The 24,480-nt window shown below is 39.0% G+C and overlaps 1 protein-coding gene across 1 annotated transcript; it reads left to right on the top strand.

The window, feature by feature from the left end:
• Nucleotides 1–4,670: 4,670 nt before the first annotated feature.
• Nucleotides 4,671–19,500, top strand: ppp1caa (protein phosphatase 1, catalytic subunit, alpha isozyme a). Its single transcript, XM_026164165.1, has 8 exons — nucleotides 4,671–4,862; nucleotides 5,106–5,223; nucleotides 16,303–16,434; nucleotides 16,675–16,905; nucleotides 17,022–17,126; nucleotides 17,231–17,454; nucleotides 17,927–18,061; nucleotides 18,252–19,500. The coding sequence occupies exons 2-8, from the start codon at nucleotides 5,169–5,171 to the stop codon at nucleotides 18,366–18,368; spliced, it is 999 nt and encodes a 332-aa protein (XP_026019950.1). The 5' UTR covers nucleotides 4,671–4,862; nucleotides 5,106–5,168; the 3' UTR covers nucleotides 18,369–19,500.
• Nucleotides 19,501–24,480: the final 4,980 nt, after the last annotated feature.

Here is a 24,480-nt window from a genome sequence, read left to right as displayed (position 1 = left end):
CTTTACCTAATTATTTGAAGGCCATTATATGAGTCATCATCATACAAAAGGTAAAGTTTGAGTCATAAATGCTGGAAGTAAGACAGACCTGTAGTGAACAGATTAACTGAGGAACAAAAAACCCTTGTTTTCATGAAAAGTGTAACATTTAAAGTTACATATTTGAGCACAAATTGGAGGAATTTTTTTAATCCACTTCAAATCAAGGGGGTGTTACAATCATTACCATCAGATAAAGCAAGTATAGGGACACTTTTTCTCGCATTCTTTAAACCTTTTTCCGTTACCCAAAATGTATCGTATTGATGATCATCATTAAAACTAGCATCCAACAACTTAAATTAGGTGAAATAACGAAAAAAGATCTCGAAGTCCAATCAGGTGTGTACAGGATTAACAGGAGGGGACTGCACTGAGCAAAAATACTCCGTGTTTAAGTGTAACTAACTTTCAGAGCAGATTAAACCCTGAAAATAAATCTGATTTGAGTTAATCCTCATTAAGACTGATTTCTGAGTTTTATTGTGACCGCAGGTGGGACTCGTGAAATCTTTAGAAACAGAAAACAAAAAGAAAAGCAGGCCTTTCAAACTATTTCAACCTTTTTTACTCTCACAGCTGTTTATTTATTTGCACCTTTTAATTTCCCCTCTTATGTCCATTATGAAAGACTATTTATTTTATTATGATTCTTATAATTTTATTTGAGTAATTATCAAATTAATCCTCAACCAACCCTTTCATCCTCAAGCCTTTTCAGATTTCGGTCTCCTTTCAGAGCTCAGGCAGTCTTTTTGAATAAAAAGTGGATAAATAGATTCCTACCTTTTTTTAAAATGGAAAAAAATTTGGTGAGATTTCAGTGGAGATTCTTCTTTTGTTTTCCTGTCTGCGTGTTGTCTCGAAGATGCTGTTTCCTGTTGTACAAGTCTTGTACAGACAACATGGGACATATATGGAGAAATGCGAAGGTGTGGGCGGGGCTGAGCACAAACATGGGAACATAGATGATGGAAGGACCACAAGACCTGGCTGGACATGCCCTGTAGCATGCTCTGTACTCACTGAACGCTGCTGTGGAGACAAGGAGCGCTTACCTAATTTGCATCAGGGGAAAAAGAGCCACTAGGAAAAAGATTATTATGTCTCAGCACCAGAAGTCATAAAGCACATACAGAGGTTTGTGGGATTGTAGTCATAACAGTGATGCTGATGCTAATTAAAATATTTTTGGTTGTTGCTATTACAAATTGCCTAGAATAGAAAAGTGAGTCATCTGAATGACTCCTCTTTTTTTCCCTCTGCATTCCCAGTCTACACAATTACCACCCACCTTTCTTTACCTGCATCCCCCCTCCTCTCACTTACGCACCTACCTCTGTTGAAACTCTGATGACGAGTGTACGGAGATCAGTTTTGGAAACCGAGATGGAATGGGTTTATTTACGTAAGACCATGAGCTGGGTTTCATGGATCATGAGGACATGAAGAAATAAAAAGGAATGTGGCCTCTATTGTTGTTTGTTTTTGCCTACACAGCTGAATTTTACTGTATTTTCACAGAAACTGAACATCAGCTGTGAACTTTATATCAATGAGAATCGAGAACAAACCAAACAGAACAAGAAAAAACTGTTATTTGTTCTTTTTTAATTAGTAAATGCCTTGAATACCAACATGGGGCTTGTCCTGGCCCAGTTTCATCACAGTGCTCCAGTTGTGGAAAAGGATCTTCTGCTCACATGTTCGCTGTTGTCCACTGTTGTGTTTCCCCTCTTATCTCCAGTTCAGAGCTGTCTGTGTGATGGAGCTATTCTGAAGAAGGTTTTCACTTGATTTCTGTTGTTTTTCTGTTCTTTTCATTTTTGTGCCATAATTTTGACATATTTAGGGAGCCCACGCAAGATTTACCTTAAAAATATAAATATTTTCCAAATCACAGGCCCCTGACGTGCATCAATATTATGCGCTTTTTAAATTTGTGTGATTTTTCCTGCATTTTTCAGACCTTCTAACTTGTTTACTTGAGGAGATATCCAGGTGAAATCTTCAGGGCTCAAAAACACATTGTGGAAACCTAAGCCCACTCTGAGTGTCCTAATCTAAAATCAAAATCAGCATTTCTTTCCTATAACTAACTCTGAGCGTGGGATTTATCATAGCTTCGATAGCAAAACTGCATTAATTAATGTGCATGACTCAGACGAACAGAGACAGTGAATACTTGATATGTTTTTGTATAATTCAATGGAGGAAAAAAGTGTTTGGGGCTAACTTTCAGAGGCCATGTCACCATGTGGGATAGGTGGCAAAACAAGGTCTTCTTCTATCTACATTTTGATGCCAGGCTCATCTTCTAGTCATCATTCCTGCTGTGTGAAAATTATGTGTTAAAGTTGCATTTATTTGACATTTGTGCATAAAATGGAGAATCTTTGTCAAAATCTCTGCAATTTGAACATACAGAAGGAACTGGATCACAGAGGGTCTCTGGATCAATGGATGATCTGAATATGCGCTAGAAGATGAAGATAAGCAATCACATGATTCCTTTTGAAGTTTAGCATAAGCAAGTAAAACAAAATGCCAAATGTATATTAATATTTCTGCTTAAAAGCAGTGTTTGAAAAAATCCTTCTGAATAAAAATTTGATTTTAGTTTTATATTGTGACTCTTGGAGTCGGTGTAAACCTAGTTTGATTGGAGTTTAAGTGTGTTTTACTCCACTGAAACTTTCATGTGGTTATCTCTGTGCTAATGAAATCATGAAGGCTCAAAATGATGGAAAAATGTGGCAAATTTCAGCCCATATGTACTTCAAGAACCTGTAAATCTTAAAATGATTTATGATTGTGATAATAGTCAAATTTAGCATGCCTTCCCTAATGAAGTGGAGATACCATCTAATTATTCTGAGAAGGTTTTTAGATTGATTTATTTGAATCAGTGTAAAGGAGACAAAGTAGGAGACTAACAACATAAATGTCCGCTGTATTTTTATTTGAAAGTCATATTTACAGTTGTTCTCCTCTTGCTCTCTCAAAGTGTGTGTCTTTGTGTCTTTGGCGTTGATTTTCCTCATTAAATAAGCCTCAAAGCCTCTGGACTTCTTTTATGCCTTAATGTTCTAAGCTGTAAGACAGACAGAACAAGGACTGATGGAGAGCAATAAAATGAGATCCTCACATTTTGAATCAGACCACCAGACTGAGAAGATAACACCTCCCACCTGCCAAATGCTGATAAATTCTGCAAGCAGCCCAATCCAACAGCCACATCATCAGGTAATCACATCGTTTAAAGGTGATGCATTTTGGAAAAAACAACCTACTGACACACAACTATTAATGACAGGATGATGCACCATCAAGCTGGTTGCCACCTGACCAGAGGAAACTAGCTTGATGTCGTTAGCCTTAAAAGGAAGTCTTGTTTGGTTAGGATAAAATTTTAAAATGATCATCTACAAGTTAACAAAATCAGGAGAAAGATATGAAACCTCTTTTAATGTCACAGATGCAAAGACACAGTGAACAAGGAATAATACTTCTAATTTTATGTGCACTACACATTAAGAGATATATTCCAAAAACATTCACATAGGCCAAGTGAAAGACACTCGTTGCTACTTATTTCTTGTTATTTTAGCGATTAATTCAATTACGTTTTATTTTATATAACTCAGAATCATAAACACAATATTTTAGCTTTACACATTCAGTGGGTCTACTGTAATTTGATTGTGCAACCACAATTCCCTGCTCACAGCGGAAAATGCACAAAACCACATGTAAAAATGTAAGTAGAGAGAAGTATGTTAAGTATATAGATCGAACCACTTGTGTAGATCTAGAAATACTTCTAATTGTTTCTCATTGTCGCTTTTGTGTGGCAAAGGGACCCTTTGGTGGCCCAGTTCTTGCTTTAAAGGGTCTCTATCCAAACTATGTCAGCAGAATGTCCCTCAGATTGACTGAGGGATCAATACTGTAGGGGTCAAAGAATTCTGGGTTTTTCTTTGTTAAAAATAGATTTTTACCAAAGTCCTTCTAAAGTCAAGCCAGTTGGCAGTCACCTTTAAACACATTCAGAGACTTTGAGTTCTATTTTGAAGTATTATCAAAATTAAATTTAATGTCACTAGTCATCTAGGCATAAAAATTAAAAAATGTAGAATCATGCTTTTCACATGAAACTGTACTCTTATTTTTTATTTAGTTTTGGACTTTTGTTTTTGTATCAGACTGTTTATTTTCCATAGTGGCTTACAGCTGACTGTAACAGATGACTGACAGTATAAAAAGATGCACAAAAGCCCTTTGTATTATTCGTGCGCATTTCACCACATTGACAGACCTTTTTATCGTTTTATTTCGTTTATTAAACACACACTTGTGTGTGTCAGATTTTTGCTTGTATTAAAAGCCTCAACTTCAATTAACTAAGATGCATAACTAAGATCAAAGTGTGGTTTTAGGGTTTAAAGTGCAGTTCCACGTCGACACACTGGGTGGCGCGCTTTGAGCTTTAATTTAAATCTTCATTGATGCCATTGTAAAGTGCTGTAGGCGGTGCCTAAGAATAAGACGGACCCAGTGTGTATCCAATCAGATGCGAATATTGGGGAGCTGAGGTCTGCGATTGCCCAATCGCTTTTTGAGAAACGTGTGAAGACCTCGGTTTGATTCACCCTCCTGTGTTACCGTAGACGCTTCGCTAGAAACGGCCCTCTTTTAAAGTTCCTGGGGGAAGAGTGGGGCGACCCGGACAAACCGAGGGGAAAAGGGCCAAGATCGAACTCAGGGGATAAATATTTACACAGATTTCAACACGGGAGGATTAATATTAAACCGGACACAAGGTTTGACGTGTTATCTATTTTCAGGTTTGATTATTTAGCTAACGTTTGCTCACTAGCCAAGGTTCAGTTTTGCTGCTGCTAGTTTATGATACTTAGCTAATAGCTACCTAGCTAGCAGAAGCTCGGTTAAGCTCATTGACTGTTTTTTGACATTGGTCGACTAGCAAGTGTGACTCATTCAGTGAATTACGACATTATAATTTGAGTAACTCTCAGCGTCCATTCCCCATCTTTCCCTCACAGAAATCTAAGGTGAGACACAGAAAACCATCGTCTTGAGCCCGAGAACGTCAGAAAATAAAGAAAATGGCGGAGCCGGACAAATTAAACATCGACTCTATAATTCAGCGTCTCTTGGAAGGTAAGGAGGATCAAATCCGCGTCACAGCCAAGTGTTTGTTATATTAGGGCATGTCTTGGTGGCAGTGAATTGTGTACATCATGTAGGTCAGCTGCAGTTAAAAGCGGACACAGTGTGTTGTAGTAGCCTACTTAAGATCGCTCTACTCTCAGGCTCGGTGGCTGGTTTTGGATCAGCGGTTGAAACCAAAACAACAGTGCTCTTTATAGATTGTTTAGCAAACCGTAAAGATTGGGGGTGCTGGTTTTTTGTTTTTTTTATATATTTTTTAAATTTAGATGATTTGCTGTCGTGCTGTCTACAAAAGAAGGGAAACGCGTGACGTTATAGAGTGCTGTAGAATTGGAAAAGATGAGCTTACTCGCCTATTTATGCAAATTACGCATTCTGATGCGCTATTTGCGTAGGGATATTGTGCTTTTACCTGTGTTTTTTTTGTTTTGTTTTTTTGTTTTGTTTTTTTCTTCTGAGTTTATGTAGGGGAAATGATCAGACTCGGTAGCCGTAGTGGACTATTTCCATTTTACGTGTTAATTCTCTTTGAGTAAGAGTAGTTTTATTGCTAATATATATATGCTTTAGTGAGATATATCTATATCACTAAAGCACTTCTGGATGGATGCAAACTGCATTTCGTTGCCCTGTACCTGTGCATGTTGCCCTGTACCTGTGCATGTGCAATGACAATAAAGTTTAATTCTATTCTATTCTATTCTTTTGCAGTCAGCCCCTTCCCCACTAGAGTTGTTGAGTTATTCAGAACGAAATGCAGATTTTGGTTAGTTGGTTTCAGTTAGTTTCCAGATGGGGTTTTCTCATTGTTCACGTTCTTTGTTTCAAAAATGTTTGGTTTTAGTGTCTTTTAGCTTTTTTTATTTTTTTATTTTTTTTATATTTATTTTACTGTGGAGGTTATTTGTCAGGGATATTTTCAGAAGTTCAGAATGGATGTCAAAATTAAAAGGTATCTGGCTCACACTACGTGAACCAAAGGTTGTGATAACCAATTTGATCAAATTGTCAACGACTAAAAAATGAGGATATACCTTGTTTTTATTTCAGTTTGCTTAAATGTTTCTTTACAACTGGTTTTACTTTTGATTTTAGTTCTAGTTTATTATAATAACCTTGCTTCTCGCTGGCTTGGCTGGACTGTCTGAATTTTTGTTTTTTTGCAACTGCATTTTTGGAGTTCGTTTGTAGTCTGCTTCCCTGAGAGACTTGTTAATGAGCTGTACAAACAAAAATGCTCTGATTGGGATGCACTCCATGTAATGGTTATTTAAACAGGTTAGGATGCCTCTGTACAAAAGACATGCACTTTAGGAGCAGACAGGTGCATACTACAAAGACTAGATGTTCTCAGGTCACGAAAGGTATGTGCAAGACAATCTGCAGATACACAAATATGAAGAATGTGCCTTTTTTTTGTTGGCCAAGTATTTAAACTTTTGCCTTAGATCACATGTGAGGAAAAGGGCAACCAATAACTTGAATCAAGTTACAGCAACGACAACATATTTTCAAGGTAACATGAAGACCTGTGTCTCTTGTTTTTTGTTTTATAATCTAAAAGTGGTGTTGAAACACAGTTTCAGCTGCCCTCAAATGGCATCAATAAGTCTGTCCTCCATTTCAGTGTAAAGTGAATTTCCATAGGTGTTTATAATTTCCTGGAATCAGGATTTGCCTTGTTTTATATTCATTTACATGGTCTTCGTATGTAATTATGCAGTGGTAAAACAGATTTGCATTTGGTATAAACATACCATGAAAGATGCATTTAATGTTAGTCTGCAGTGGCAATAACTAGGCCTAATTTAGAAGTGCAGTTTTTTTTAGAAGCCTTGTAAAATATATTAGGGATGTTATGATACTTAGAAAAATTATAAATATAATTTATATAAAAATACAGATTATAAATGCCTGGAAAACTGTAATACTCAATAAAATGCTTAATACTGTTTTTGATACCATGAAGTTCGAACCATACAGACAGCCAAAACAAACAGACAGTGAGATAACTGTAGGGTGAGCGTGTATGGCAAATATTTCAAGATTGGGAATTTAAAAAAACAAAACAACAAAACCTATAATTTAGGTTGTCTGAGGTATCGCTGTACGTCCGAGGACTTGACAGCATATTTCTGTTGCTGAACAAATATAGCGGGTAAGGTCGGCTGACAGTTTCTTTTCTCTGTTTCAGTCTGCAAATTTAAGAGAACACAACATATTCAGACACACACAGTAATATCATCCTGTTAAATTAACATTGTTTATGTTATATGGGCTGGACTGATAACTTTTGCTGACTGGTTTCACATTAACATTATAATTTTGTTATTAGCTACACTAGCTAGCCACCACCTTAATGATAACCTAACATGATGCTATTGTGGCTATTTAGCACAGATTTTATGTTTGATACCCTTCCTGATGCAACTCTCCCATTTATTTAGGCTTGGGAATGGCACTTGGAGTACACTAGCTTGTGGACCCCTCGATTCTGGTTTTGTGTCCATTGAATACTGGCTAATATTAATGTATGCACTAGCCAGATTAACATTAATGACTGTCTGATAATGGAAACAAAACTGACCTCTTGAAATTTTTCAGTGTTTTTAAACATCAAGTACTGTTCAGCTGCTAGTGAGGGGAGGGGCTGTGTGTGCCCCTCTTCACCCTGCTGCCTTCTGGCAGGAGATAACGGAGCATTCGGGTCCTCACTGCCAGACTGCAAAACAGTTTCTTACCCCACGACTCCCGAACACTCAGTGACTGGACTGACACACACACACACACACACACACACACACACACACACACACACACACACACACACACACACACACGTCACTACCTCAAGGACTAATCTGCACAATCACACGCACACTATTGTACATCAAGTTACTTTTTTCACAATGCTCAGTCTTTTGCACAACTTACTGTCATTGTTGCACTTCTGCGTGTTAGACTGTCTGTTTTGTGGTTGGGTTTTTTGTGCAATTTTTGCACACTTGCACTTTATGTAGTCCTTTGTTGATTGTCTGTTATATGTAGCAGCATGGTCTTGGAGAAATGTCTTGCTTCACTGTGTAGTGTTCCACTGCAAATGGTTGAAATGACATTGAAGCCACTTGACTTGAACTGGAGGAGCTAAAGATGGCACTGTGGTATCAATGCTCCTGCAAATGAGTATGTAATCCAAAAGTAATTTTTAGTGTTGATTAGCATCTGACAGTCTCTTAAAAAAACAACAAAAAAAAACAAACAACCATACACAAGACAGTGCCGCAGTGAGATACCATCACTGCTGATAAACAGTGCTCTGTGATAGACTCAAGGGCATCAGTGTAAACAGTATCACCATAATCAAACAGGGGCAAAGTTTTGGATAGTACAGTGAAAGTGAAACAACAGCTCCATAAAGAAAAATGTGTTTATAATTAAAAAAAAAAAAGTTTTGTCTTCCATTTGGGTTTTAAAAGTGAGTGTAGCATCCTGCCAGAGTCCTAAGTGTTTAACAATATTGTAACAAACTGTTTCAGTGTTATTACCATAAAAGGTCAGTACTGTTTGGGACTCCTTGCTGCATTTGCTCCACTGCTGCTTTTAAGCACAGTACAAACTGCTTACGTCACTTCTTTGTTTCTCAAAACAAGAATTGCATTAGTATTAAAATTTATTGAAGCTATGTTCTTACTGTAAAATATGTAGTTGTTGTAAACAAATGTATTGCAATTGCATCACAAAAATCCCGAGACATTCCTGAAGCAGATATGAAGTAAGCAATATTCTGTGTTTGCTCTACATGCTAACTGTCCTGGAAATGCTTGCTTTAAATCTAACTGCTCACTGACAAATTTGTCGTGGCTTTAAGTGTGTGCGAAATAAACAGGACTGTTTTATCTTCACATCCGCGCTGTGGTTGTGTAATAGGAGCCCAGAGGACATCAAACAGAAGAATAAATGTACTCAGACCCAGCGGTACAGTTCAAACTGCGGTTAGAAGAAACTAGGTTGTGACCTCCTGTAGTTGTCCTTGCATGTCAGTGCACTGGGCACAGCAATTATGAATTTTCCCATGTGAAACTGCTAAAATGGAAAAATCTTTTTGTTATTTTGTCACTGGAGCAACATTAGAAGTGTTGTTTAGATTTTCATTTGTGTAGTAAAGGCTACTTCATATATGTATATAAAAATAGGCTTTGCTGCTTTTATTTTAAGGCCCAAATGTGTTTTGTGGCTCCATGCACATAGAAAAGTTATTGACCTCTGATATAACCTAGCATGACAAATCACAAAATTACTTCAGGGTGCTTTATGGATGAGGTAAATCTCTCCCACACAGTGTGATTCATTGAAATTATGCCTTTAGGGGCCACCTGATAGCCGAGTGGTTGGAGGCCTTACCACAGGGGTATAAATGACGTCAGTAGTCAGTCTCCAGTTTGATTCCCAGCAGGTCGAACCTTCATTCTCCACCACTGCCTTCTGTCTCTCTCTACCACTGCAGCTTTCCAAAAGATGCAAAAAAAAAAAAAGTTATTTTGACCAGTAAATTGAGAAATAACATTTGGGATAGAGTTTTATCCCAGGATCACTGCTGTTAATAAATTTGACCTTAGCCCTCAGTTTGTTTACCTTCTTTAAATATAGGCCCTGCATGATCAGCCTAAGCTGAGCTGGTGGAGGTGATTGGGATTATGTACAAATATGCATGTGCAGTCAAAGTACCTCCCAGAGAGAGTGTGCTTTTGTGGGCCATGCTGGCTGCTGCTGCTGGAGTGTTTTGTACATAGATTGTTGTACTTGGGCTGTGATAAGACTGTCTGCCAAACAGAGGAGAAGGCAAACACGCCTGATAATGGCTGTATTTATATCCACTTATGTAACTACCGTGACCTTTTTTATCCACATTGGTGAGGATAACCACTCGTAAGCTGATATTTGTATTCTCAGCGTTCTGTTAAAGGCGGCAGACTCCCACTGCAGGCACTACATCAAAAGGTTGAGAAATTATCCTCATGCTAGTTCAGTCTCCCATGTGGACAAGGAGGTATCCCTGCTCCATGCTGGCTATGTTTCAAGACCAAACCAATTAAATGTGTTTGGGTAGCAAGTAGTTTCAATTGGATTACTTGCGTAGGTCTAGAGCTAACTGAACTCTTAGCTTGTGCTTCTAGTAGCATGCGTAGCAAGTGTGGCATCACGTAAGCTAGGCCAGAACAGCCGGCATTGAGTGAGGCAGCGCTGGGGCGATTCAACTGTTGATTCCAGCACCCCTGACATCCCCTCAGCTTTCTGCTGTGCTCCATCTCTTTGTTTTCCGCTGCCTGACCAGTGTACTGGAAAGCCTTTTGTCTGCACCCCCTCATGATAAGCTTACTGTTGCCCACTGGCTTGTGTGGCTAACTTTGGAGTAAGCTCTGTCAGTGCTTAGCCTTCTGTAATCCAGGTTTAAAGTGGGAAGCAGCACTGCAGTATTTATATCTACTTTCACTGTTTTTAGTTGTCACTTCAGGACACTGCCATTATTCTCTGTCAGTCTGCTGATTTCTACTCTCTCCATCCCTTTTAAAAGTGTTCCGCAGCCACTGTTAAAACCTGGATTATTTTGATGTGAGATGGCCTTTAATTATGTCTCATGCTGTGTTTAGCAACACACAAGTAGTGGCATATCTTTGGAGGCTTATTCAAAGCCCATAAAGGATTTTTGAATTCTTTAAGTGTAGTTAATGTGGTACTGTAGTATGTTTATTTATGTTGGTCATTGTGTGGTGGTGTCTGCATCGCTTTTGGATCACAACTTACTGTTGGACCTGATAAACAATTAACAACAGCTACTTTTATTGAAAAGCAAAAAGTAGAGACGTTTTCAAACAGGACTGCGTCTACACATTTCCTGTGTTATCAAAACAAGAAAAAGAACACTTACACTGGCAGAATACAAGCCATGTTATTAGCATGATGAGTAAGCGAGAGCTGTAGTAATAATCAGCTGTATTAATAAATATTTGCCTTCCTCTGCTTTAAATATGACCGTGATAATAAGGGCATAACATGGCTGCTTGCTCTGATCTTCATCTTCTGTGTATTGCTTCGTGGATAACAGGATTATTTTTAAAGGTTATGAATGAGCCTGCAAAAAGTGTTTGACAACTTTACTGTTACAGCTCAGCTGGTTCAGATTCACTAGTCAGTACTTCTTAAATGTTTGGTCTTACTAATGGCAGAGAAATGCACTTTAACCACAAGGGTATGTTCCAAGTTTAATGAAACAACATTTTTAATACGGAGATCAAATCATTAGCACTGCTCTGGTGTCATTAGAATGGCATTTCATTTAAATGTGGCTTTGTGAAGTTAAATTGAATGACATGGGGCATGTTTGAAGTGGGTTTTTGACGAATTGCTTAATGGTTAGGTCATGAAATTGGGGTTTTTCCTGGCACGAAATGGCCATTTGGGGTGATGTAATCATACACAAATGCGCAACTGATCTTTGTTACCTTACTCAACAGAAGGTCATCATGTTGTTTGTGGTCATTCTGTTGATTTACCTTTCGTGGAAGGTCTTGTTTTTGATTAGCCTTGATGATCTTTTTTTTCTTTTTCCTTTTGTGTTCACTACAAAAAGCTCGTGAACATAGGGTGAGGGTAGGGATGCAGATTGACCGGTAAATTGAGAACTTCACTTTTATGCTCACCTCTCTTTTTTACCATGTGGACTGGTAGCATCTGCATCGCTGCAGCTGCAGCACCATTTGTTCTGTCAATCTCCCGCTCCCTTCACCCCCTCACTAGTGAACAAGATCAGAGATACTTGAGCTAAAACCTTTGATTGTATCTACATGCCATATTGAAATTCAAACTTCTTAAAAATAAACCAGCCTACAGCTTTTTTTTTTTTTTTTTTTTTTTTTTTTTTTGTAATTGACAGATACAGTGAAGAAATGACAGGAAAGCAGAGGGAGAGAGAGACGGGGGAAGACATGCGGCAAGGGGCCGCGGCCCGCGGGTCAAACCTGGGCTGGCTGCTCTCAGCCGTACGGCACATGATCGCCTGCTCAATGCACCGAGCTAAACTGGCGCCCGGGTATCAGACTAAGTTAACAGTTTATCCGCATATTTTGATACAACTTCTGGAGGCTTGCTGCAGATTCTTCACGGTGTAAAACAAATGGCGGTGGATGGAGCAGATATAAAGTTTACTCTTCTTCACGTTGGAGTTTGTTGATCGGGTGGTTTGATGAAGGACTCCTGCTAGCTTTTTTTCCCGGCAAAGGTGATCACAGGAACAGCGCTCCTGTTTTGGACACTAGATACACGTTTTTGGGTTGTTGTTTTTTTTCTTCTCACTCAGCCTGAGCTCACTGTCTCGGTAATGGCTCCGCCTCTTTGCTCTTCACTGTGTGTAAACAGACTCTGGCGCAGTGTTAAAACTCTGATAACATAATACAAAAGTGATGACGTTGCCAATGTTTTTTTGTTTTGTTTGGGGTTTTGTGTGTGTGTGTGAGTTTTTTTTTTAATTTTTTTATATAAATACTAGGGACTGTTTGACTCTGTATTCAATCGTTGCCCTTAAAGACGTTTGTATTGCAGGTCTGGGTGTAATGCTCACATTTACATCATTTGACACGTCAGCACACTACAGAGCCATGTGTTAATCGAAGCAAAGAATTTGTATCAGGAATTTTTTTTATAATCGAATTATTCGAAATACTCGATGAATCGTTGCAGCGCTACAAGGAACAGTTTAAATATAATTACACAGTTTTGGCTGAGCTTGTTTTGAGGTTCATCAGCAGCAGGCATAGCCATCTCAAATGTTTAATATTGTCAGAGAAATCCAGTGTGAAAAGGGCTGCCCTGCATTGGTTCGCTCTTTTTGGTATGTAAAAGGGAAGTGTTTATCTCTGAGCCGTTGTACACCTGACAGCCATTAAATCAGTACCATTAGAGAGAGCTCTGTTTACCTGCAGCTTGAATATAATTGTCACTCAGACTGTTGGAGGTAGTTGTTTCCATAAAGTATATTACTCTGTTCATTAGCCTGTGTAGAAATGTACTGGGTGGGAATGAGACTCCTCATTAGAAGGCTTATACAGTTTGTGTCAGGAGCTGCTTTGGCATCAAGCAGCACATGTACGAGCGGGGGTGTGATTGATTCTGTCGCCGATACAAACAAACCTGATTCCAAACTCCATCGCAAGCAGTCTTGTGTAAGTGTGCAGTGGACTGAATTGCAGATTAACATGGCATCACATCCACACCCTGCAGCTGGTGTGTCAGTGGACAAATATTTTGGTCTGAATCATTTCACACTGCCTGTGAGACTCCCAGATACTTTTTCCCCTCTTCCTGTGGCTGTCATTTACATCACACTCCTACCTTTTCTAGCATTAAAGCTGTGTCGGCGACTGTTTTATGTGATGTGGCTCCAACAGTTTGTCAGGAAAATTAGTTGGACTTGTTCAAGTCTTTATCATGACTGTGTGGTAAGTGTGAAAACACATGGCTGAACACACACTAGACAAACCTGCTGAATTCTTAACATCCCATCAGCAAAGGCTCTCTGTGACAGGAACTGAGTTTTTTGTTTTAAAAAATTTTTATTTTAAAAAAGACGCTAACCAGGATGGTCAAAAAATACACAATTTTTGGTCATAATTACTCAAGCTTTTTGTTTATCACATGGGCAAAAATAACAGGAAAACTGTTAGCACAGATTCTTTGTCTTAATTATATGCTTACTAATTGTTCCTGAACATTTTCATATCCCATGGACTTGTTTTGAGCCCGTTTACATATAATCAGGATTCCTGCTAGTCATTAAAGTCTTACCTGGAAGATAAAAGTTAAAAATTAGGTTTTCAAAAGCCTTTTTTTTTTTTTTTTTTTTTTTTTTTTTCCTCACAAGATTGCTGTAAGTATTAAATTTGCAGATGCTCAACAATTTGATCCATTTGTTATCATGCATATCTATCATCTCTTACTATCTAGAACAACATGCTAACCTAATGGCATAATTACAGATGTCTTTTACTGGCTTGTTACCAGTTTGACACCACAGGCTGAGTGTAGATGTTGTCGCTACCACTTTAATTGTGGCTCACTTTGTTGGCCATAAAAGTTACTCCCTATGCCTTAATTCAGCTTTAAGGGTACCTTTATAAAACAAATCCGGTTACCCGTACGGATCAGGAAGCCAAGTGTGCAGTGTTTGACATAACTGACCATGACCTGATAGGCTGAGGACAGTTTAAACAAAGTTGGTGGGGCAAGTTAAGTCACCTGCTGGCCTGTTCGGACCACTGACAGTTTTCACCGACCACTACTACGGTACTTATGAGTTGGTCTGTGAAGTAAACCGGTTTAAGCAACACTCACTAATTAATATCAATGTTTTTTTTTTTTGTTTTGTTTTCTTCCTCTTCTTGCCCTCGGTAACATGTTGTTATGTGCTGAACAGAACATTTCATAGTGGTGTGGAAAATGCAGCAGGAAGGTGACTGCTGCAGGACCCCACAGTGCAAGCATTTCACACATTTTCTGCTAAGAACAGATTAGGGTTTAATAAAAAGTGCAAAATTAAGCACAATTATTACAATTTTTTTTTCTCCACACAACAAGGTTGAAGTTGAAAAAAGCATCAGAGATGTCATAGTTTCTGGTTAAGCTAGCTAATCCTCTTTGATACAGTAAGCAGCAAAGACAGTGGTGCCACTTAGACGTTGAACACTGGTGGAGTGAAAGAAAATGTTTTCTTGGAAACATTTGTGGGGAAAGAAGCAAGAGCACTTTATCATTATGCCTGTTTAGTGAGATTAAAGGTGAAGAAAAGCTGTCTTGTGGGCTCCTCCCATCCACTGGAGGTTTGCTTTATGTTATGACAAAGCTAAAGAATAAAGAACAAGTTTTAAAAGGTGTGTGCAGATGAGCAGCTTGTTTCATTTTCCACCATGGTTAATTTTGGCACATTTTTCAGTTTAACTTTGCTTCATGTTGCAGCCTGTAGCAATGTGTCTACTCATATATTAAAAACGTAAAACACACTGATGTGGAAGGTCATCACAGGCCAGGCTTGTCATGCATGCACTGGTGGAAGCTCTGAGCAGTAATTGTTAAAGCCACAAACCATAGTCACGTCTTCAAATTCCTTGTTTTGTCTTAAAATTAGTCCAAAGTTCACTGCAGTCATTTGTTTATAAAGAAAACCATGTAGCACAGTTTCAGGGATTAACACATGGCTGGTTAGTTTAGTCGTTCTTTTAAACCTGGAATATAATTTGTTGTTGTTGTTTTGTTTAATACTTTTTGTTAAGATGCATCTGATTTAATTTGGTGTGTGTGTGTGTGTGTGTGTGTGTGTGTGTGTGTGTTAGTGTTAACCTGGTAGAGGGCCCTTGATTATGTTTATGATACAGCCTGTGTCGTTGCTTTTTTTTAAAAAAAAATTTTTTTTGAGACATTGGTTTTACAGCCAGTAGCGTGCCAATCGTTGCTTCTTCACTGTGCATATTTACAGTCCTAATGAAGTGTTTGCTATCTCTTTGCTGCAGCCACATTAGTGAGAAGGGGAAGTGGGTTTCACGTCCTCTAGCTTTGGTTTGAACTGCAGCCTAAGCAGAAACACATGCTTTTCGAGGTTGTGCATATCTAGCAATTTTCCACTGATCAGGTTTTCTCAGACGCTGCCTCTCGTTGCATACTTCACAAGCTCATGTTGTGGTGTTATGTTTTGGTAAGCATTTAAAAGTGTGTCTTGTGTTAGTACCGTGTTATTTCCAAAATCTGTAGTGTATTATTACCTCCAAATGATGTGTCTACCTGCTAAAGTGTCTGTTGGACTGGTCTGCTAACAGAATTTGTCAGCAGTTGGTTGGTGGGAGGTGTTAATTTTCCAATCTGGTGGTCTGGTTCAAAATCTGAGGATCACGTTTTGATTGTTTTACGTCAGTCTTCATTCAGTCTTATTTACAGATCTCTTCTCTTTGTGGTGTTGCTGAATCTCTTAAATTTCTCATCCCTGTGTGGTTTTTTTTTTTTTTTTTTTTTTAACCCCCTCTTTAGTCAAAGGATCTCGGCCAGGGAAGAACGTCCAGCTGACCGAGAATGAGATCCGTGGCCTCTGCCTCAAATCTCGTGAAATCTTCCTGAGCCAGCCGATCCTGCTTGAACTGGAGGCTCCCCTGAAAATCTGTGGTGAGTTTTAATTAACCAAAGGGGTTGGTGAGTTTCACAGGACAAAGAGATGATGTGGGTCTCAGAGGATGCACTTCAGGCGCACTCTGGCGCAGGAGAAGACGGTCATTATGAGAGGGTTTTCTCCTTGTTTGCTTGTCTGTAATTAACGCTTTTATCAGCTGATAAGCGTGGGCTGTTCTGGCAGAAGCAGTGAAAGCATGTTGTTTTTAAATTGCACATCTCTGCTGCCCCCTGCAGGTGATGTCCATGGTCAGTACTATGATCTGCTCCGGCTCTTTGAATATGGAGGGTTCCCCCCAGAAAGCAACTACCTGTTCCTGGGTGACTACGTCGACAGAGGAAAGCAGTCACTGGAGACCATCTGCCTGCTTCTAGCCTATAAGATTAAATACCCAGAGAACTTTTTCCTGCTGCGTGGCAACCATGAATGCGCCTCTATTAATCGAATCTATGGCTTTTATGATGAGTGTAAGTACAAAAGAGGCTTCTAAAAGGAAACCAAAACAAATTTGCAACTTTAAATCTTGCATTAATTTTTTTTTTTTTTTTTGTTTTGTTTTTTTTTGGGGGGGGGGGGGGGGTAGGTAAGCGACGGTATAACATTAAATTGTGGAAGACCTTCACAGACTGCTTCAATTGTTTACCTGTGGCTGCCATTGTAGATGAGAAAATCTTCTGCTGTCATGGAGGTGGGCCTTGTTAATACGTGACTTTACGAAGCCTAAACCATTTGATCCAAGAAGCAAATGTTGGCACATATTTATGTATTTTTCAAAAATGTTTCCTCTCTCAGGCCTCTCTCCTGATCTCCAGTCAATGGAGCAGATCCGCAGAGTTATGCGACCCACAGACGTGCCTGACCAGGGTTTGTTGTGCGACCTGCTGTGGGCTGACCCAGACAAAGATGTGCTCGGCTGGGGTGAAAACGACCGTGGAGTCTCCTTCACATTCGGTGCAGATGTGGTGGCCAAATTTTTGCACAAACATGACATGGACCTAATATGCAGGGCGCATCAGGTAATGTTTACTAAATTCATCTTTGTATAGTACATTTCAGACTCATTGACTGAAGAAGTGTTCCCTTAATTCTTATTAATCACGATGCATTGTGTGGCTGTGTTTTAATAGGACTAATCAGAGGCATTTGTAGTGTTTTTCTTACCATATTTAAAAAAATTTTAAATGTCTTCAGAAAATGGGACGTGAACTGTAGATTATGAAGATGCATTAGCTAACTTCAAAGCTGTGACAAAAACATCTAAAACACAAACAAAAATAAGCCCCAGACCAAACAAACACTGGTGGAAATACTTATAAAGAAAACTGTGAGGGTGTTTCAATGTAGGTATGATATATTCTATTTTTTAACAATGCCTGAGTGACATAACATTAAACTATAGATCTGATTCTTGAATGGCACTAGCCTCTATTTTTTGTTAAATTATTTTTTTTTAATATGTAACATTGATGGTTTCCTTTTGGCCTTCAGGTGGTTGAAGATGGTTACGAGTTTTTTGCAAAGAGGCAGCTCGTCACTCTGTTCTCCGCTCCCAACTACTGTGGAGAGTTTGACAACGCTGGTGCCATGATGAGTGTGGATGAGACGCTCATGTGCTCCTTCCAGGTGTGGAGAACAGAACTAATAACTTTTCGGAAAACAAATTTGTTTCGTTTAGTAGTTTTACACTAAAATGATACAATATATGGCTCGCATATGTAGTGATGGTAGAATTTTAATTGTAATTAACTATAAAATTAGAGTTCACTGTGTGTGTCTGTCGATCTAATTGATTACTTCTTTGTCCATCTCACAGATTCTGAAGCCAGCAGATAAGAAATTATATCCTTACGGTGCTGGGGGAGGAATGGGATCAGGGAGGCCGGTCACCCCTCCGCGAAATTCAGCCAAGGCCACCAAGGCCAAGAAATAACACCCACTGGGTCCACTTCCCACAACCTGCCACCCCCTGTTGGCCCAATGCTTCTTTTTTGTTGTTGTTTTATTTCTCCTCCTCTACCTCCCAAACCTTTTGTCTCCCTTGTCACCAAACGGCAACAAAGAAACCAACTGTCCAGGGTTCAATCATGTTTTTTCTCACTAAAACTATTTTTAACTGTTCGTTTGGTTGACTGGTTGAATTTTGCGTGAATGAGTGTGTTTAAAAAAAAAAAAAAAAAAGTGAATGATGCAGAGGGAGCTTCTGTGTTCTGTACGTATGTTTTCTGCCTCCTCCTGTGTCCTGCGTTTGGTTTTCCTGTCATTTTGTAGAGGTGGGCTCTGCCCATCCTTCATATAAGCTCAAACCTTGCAGAGGAGGAGTAAAAAAGGGGTGGGGGGGTGGCTTAGCTGTTTACAGTAAGGCCTGCACTGTTTGATGTTAAACACAAGCTTTTGTACATCCTGTCTCTGAGGTCCGTGTATCTCTGTGTTATGTGATGGGTCGGGAGGGGGGTGCTGGGTTTTTGGGGATCAAGTTGCACGGTCATACGGTAACGGCACATACCACACACTGGGTGCACGGGTGGATATATGTGCAGGTGAGTCCTCGAATGAAATGGATTCACAATAATATATATATATTTTTTTTTTTTCTTTCCTCTTCCATTTTTGAAAACCAATGATTTCAGTCATGGATGTGAAATAGTTTTTTTTTTTTGTTTTTTTTTCTCTTCCTCTTTTCTCTGTAGATAAATGAAACCAATGTGGTTTTACTTTTTCTTTTTCTTGTTTTTAGTTCACTGAAGTTGAATAAAAAATAACCATTTATTTGAGGCATGCCATCATGTTGATCACTTTGCCATTGCTTTATGTTTGTCACGCATAATGGCTGCTTTTCTTTTCGTTTTTTTCTCTCTCTGTGGTACCTTGAATTGACAGGCGGTGTTTTATAAGCGAGACTTTCAAAGCGTAGAAGCTAGGATGTGTAAGTTTGGGTTAGTTTAACACCTAGTGGAAACAAAGTGGCATTTACACATAAGTGGAAAAATCGTGAACAAATGAACAACACAAATCTGGTTGAGCCAGACGTTGCTGTTTTTATCAAATAAAATCCTAAATGTTTATTTTTTTCTAATGATTGTTGGCTTCTGATGCAGCTAATGATTATTTTTGCAAGGCTGAGAGGACCAGGAAGGTAAATGACATCACCACGTGCAGTTAACATGTTGCACAAATAGGCGCCACTGACACTGCATCTGTATTGAACTTTGCACACGATACTTAAGATGCCTGCTGAGGAGATGAGAGATCCCCCCCCCCCCCCCCCCCCCCCCCAAGCAACAAAAAAGAAAAGCAAAACATAAAAACAAATGGAGACGAGATGGTGATTCATTCACTCTAACCTTTCAAAATGCTCCAGCTGAGACCACTTCACTCTTTGTTTTCTATGATGAAACGAAGAGTGGGTTTATTTAAATGTAAAAACCCACACTGAATGGGGGTGCAAGCAAGTTTAGCTCGTGTTTTGCCAGTTTTAACACTGATATTTGAGAAGATAAATAAATCCAAGGGGTGCTGGATTATATTAAAGATAATCATGTGCAGTGAACTCAGTGAATCCAGCGTGAGGCTGAGCAGCTAATGCTGTGTGGCAGCGAGGTAGATGATTATCTACGCTTCTTAGATCGCTTTTTGTAAAATATGTTGCCCAGATTGTGGAATTACTTTAATTGCTTGAGTGCAATCATTGCTTTGAGCACGTTCAGAATTTCTTCTCACTGAAAATTAAAAAAAGAGTCATAGACAAGAGTTGAGCATATGCTACTGGGTATTATTCAAGTGTACCACCTGCTGCCCCTCTTATGTGATCACCTTGACTTGATTCAGATTCCAGATTCATGAATTTTTAATGGGAACCATCTCTGTTACCTCCTAATGTTAGAGCTGGTCCAACCCCCACCCCCTCCGTGGCAAACAGGGTGTTCCCAGTGAAAGCGGGCCATAGTTCAGCGCAGGCTGTTGTAAACTGCTGGCGAAATCTCCCTGCAGTGTTTCAGGGTGTCTTACTGCCCTTTTCTGAAACTTTTTTCTTTTTTTGCCCCGTTGCATCATTGGTCGGTCTGATTTCATTCATCTGTCCTTGCATTCTCATGTACACAAACAGTCACAGTCATCCCAGCCCCACTGCGATTTCTATCAAACCCACGTGGCTGTTAGAAAGCCGTGCGTGATGGCTTTTTAACAGGGGACAGACAGTGGGACTCTTAACTGCAGCGGATAGTGCAGAAAAAGGCTGGTGGGGGGAGCATCATTAGATTTCATCGTGTGCTCATGTCTGATTCACATTGAGTAATTTCAACTCAGGAAGTGAAATTTAAATATATTCAAATAAAATGATATGATTCATGTACTGAGAAAAATCCAAGCTTAGATGCCATTATTGCAGAATATGTGTACGTGTGAGTGATTTCAGTTTGTGTTCATATTTCAAAGTGGCTAAATGAAGCTCGGGCTTGGCATGCTGGTGAATGGTGCATGGTGGGTGGGTGGGTGGGGAAGCTGATATGATTTACAAAGATATCTGAAAATGTATGGAAATTTGTGATATTATAGGATAACAAAGGGTTTATACAAGGCTTGAGGCTATCTCCACAACAGTAAGTGGCTACTGTAAAACGGTCCAGTAAAGGCCACTTTCACTCCCATTTCATAGCTGTACAAACGCTTATGACTTTTTAAATTGCTTCGCTATATTTACAGTTGTTACCTCTAAGAATCGGCGCTTTCATCGCTTTTTCTCTCAGTCTTGGTTTTTATTGACAAATTTAACCCCAGATACTGCAAAGCTTCTTAGTCTAGGATTTTTTTAATCAATCAGGGATGTTTTGCACCATGCACTGTCGCTGGGTAGAAATAAAATCATTAGATTGTTACGATTAAGATAACAAGACAACGGATATAAATAGTATTTTTATTTGTATTTCATTTGTTTTCAAGTCGACCACGATTTGTCTCTGTTTAAAGGTAGAAATAAAATGGAATTTATACACTTGTGTCTGGTTTTCTTTTCATCTTCAATTGTTACTAAAAGCTTTCTGCAGGAAGACCAAAAGCAGCTTCGTTCGAGGGGAGCGAGAGCGTAATTTTTCCACGTCTTTCCTGCCTCAAGGCTGTTTTGCTTTATTTCTTTTGCGGGGGCTGCCTGTATTGTCTGTCAAACATTTGGAGGATGAGTCAGTGGCACGGTTGGCCCATTTATCCCCCTGGATGTGCATTTACTTATTCATCTGACTTCAGCTGGCTCAGACGGCACCGAGAGATGCTTTACAAAATCAAAAGGAGTGTGACAAGTGATCGTGTTGGGCGTGAACTGGATGATTTTGAAAAAAAGTGAAATGAAATCATGTTGCCAGCCTCTTCTTTCCTCTTTTATTACAGTTGGATTCACACCCCCTCTTATTTTTAGAAATCACTATAATGAGGACCAAGCCTAAGCTAAAACTGACAAATGGTGCCTTTTGGTATTTTGTTGATCACAGTGCAATCTGTGACTGCATGTAGGCTGACGGGTTTCACGTTAATGCTTTCCTTCACCACACTAACAGGACGACATCGGACACACACGTTCATATTTCAATTTCAGTGGAAATGGGTTCAGTGAAATCATGCTTATTTTAAGATTGAGTTTTTCTAACATGCAGCAGTGGTTCAAAGTTATCAAAAGTAATCATTTTAATTAACAAAAAAATGAATGTAAGTCGAGATATTGATGGTAGGTAGTTGCACAGTTTAGTTTGAATTAAATAAACAGGAAACAAAACACGTGATGTGATTGGAAGGTTGTAACGCTCTGCCTTCTAACCATAAATCGACAAAAATTCACCCATTTAAAGATTAAAAACACAGACATCAGGTAAATTTTAGAGTTTTGACTCCAAATTTTACCTCAGTGAGGTGTGTGTGTGTGTGTGTGTGTGTGTGCGCGCGCTCTGTGGGTTTCTAATCAAATGCCTGTTCAATGTTTCTTTCCACACTCATTTTATACATGCAAACTGTATATTAGGTGGCTTATTTCTCAATGCAGGCTAATGTCTCGCGAAATATGGGGCAAAGAGGATGCTTGTGTGGGACAATCTAGGACACTGAGAGGTACATTTAGATATGCAGTATACAGCGTATGTGCCCATGAATATCAAAAATAATGTATCAGAACTGAATGCATTTTTTTCTAACTCCATCACTTGATAAATGTTCATAAATGAAAGCTGTTTATTTTTAGGGTTTCTGGAACTCCTGTTTCCCTGTTAGTGCTTTTTTTTTTTTTAGTTATTTATCTATCTGGTTATATTCCTTTGGTTTCAGTAGGGATGTAGCTGCAGCTCTGCACATTCGCTGCATGTTCTTATTTATTTGTGGGAGTCAAGTGTGTTGACTCTTATAAACTACAGTCAATAGAAACTGCCAGAATATTTGGGTTAGAAGAACAAGAAGTCACAATTTTGTGCAGTTGCCTCTCTAATGAGGAAGTTGTCATACCAAACAGCAGCATTGTATGCTCTTGCGTGCAGATTTATTAATAATAAAATATAGAAAATAAACACAAGCTTGGACAGCGTAAACAAACAGTGGGAGCATTTATGGCCCCTGCAGTGTATTATTTTATGTCTTGTGGCCATAAAAACACTTCCTTCCATCAGTTTGTCAGTCTAATACTACAAATTCTCATTGTTTTCCAGGGACATGCCCATTTGTGTAGCAGCGATAACAGGAAGCTGTCAGGTTTTATTTTCATTTTCCACATCTGTTCACTTGGAATGTTTTGCAGGCCCAAAAGATCCAGAGGAGAAAGATTTACTGCTACAGAAGCTTTGATTATGAATTTTTCTGCATAAAATATTTAAAATCATAAACCTCTACAAACAAGACTCAGTCATTTTAGTCACTGTAACAGCTCGCTCGTTCGAGGGCTCAATAAATCTAGCAAAAAGAGAAAAAATAACTCATAGACAAACAGAGCAGTTACTAAGGTTTCCTCAAGTGCTGAAGGGAGGTACACTTTCCTCCTCCAAGCAGCTGAGAGACACACTCTTTGATAGTTGAATGAAGTCATCCGGCCACTTTGAATACTCCAGCTGAGCCTTTGTGATGACAGAGCGATTGGTGCTTTCCACTTCTGCTCCTTGTAAAGCATGCTGCCACCGGGTTACTGAATGCTTGACACCCTTTAAAATATGCAGTAACACTACTTTGGATTGTTTTCCAGTTGAGACCTGTCCATAGAGTTTTAGGGGGTGCTTATTTATCTCTGAGAAATTTCAGCTCTCCAGAATAGTGGCTGGCAAAAATCCAAAGAGCAGTGAGGTATCTGCATTCAGTGTGTCTGAAAATAGAAGCACAGAAAGATGGATTGTGTTTCAAACAGCGGGGCTGAGATGGCTGGCACGGCTCACTTTAAAATGTTTTATGTCCGAAAAAAACAGAATCTGTGTGAAGCTACATTTTTAACTCAAATTGGTCCAATGTCTGTATTTCAGACTGCAAACGGTCTATTTAAATGAACTTTGAAAGGCAGAAGCAAGATGACTACACATTGATATCGAAGCAGTTTGCCTGGAGCAGTCATTGGCAATATGGGAGAACAGAGTGAAGACGTCAGGCTGCTTAGAGGCACCATCTTAAAACACTTTGTTAGACATGTTCTTTGGCCAACTTCATGTTCACATGTGGTCATGACTTCCGTATTTTAGTAAGCTAAAAAAGCTTGCATGGAACAATTAAGGTTGCCACATGCAATGTTTTGTTTCTATATAGTTTTAAATGGTCTAAGCTGCTTTCCAAGGTGATTTTTTTTTCATGCAAATTCACTTTTTATTAGTTTTTATATTAGTTTTAACTTATATCATGAATGCCATTTGTCTGGGGAGTTCAGAATAGTATTACTTTACACCCACGTGAACCCCTTTTCAGGCTTGCTGTGTTCAAATAACTGATATAATCCTATTTTCTTAAGTTTAGTAGTTAATTTATAGTTAACAAGTTGTGACAATATCACAACACTGTGATATTGCAGTATTGTGAAGGAAGGGAGGGTCCACAGAGAGAAA

The sequence above is a fragment of the Astatotilapia calliptera genome, chromosome 4 (genome assembly GCF_900246225.1).
Source record: "Astatotilapia calliptera chromosome 4, fAstCal1.2, whole genome shotgun sequence".
In the NCBI taxonomy this organism is placed as follows: domain Eukaryota; kingdom Metazoa; phylum Chordata; class Actinopteri; order Cichliformes; family Cichlidae; genus Astatotilapia; species Astatotilapia calliptera.
This window is presented reverse-complemented; position numbering and strand designations above follow the sequence as displayed.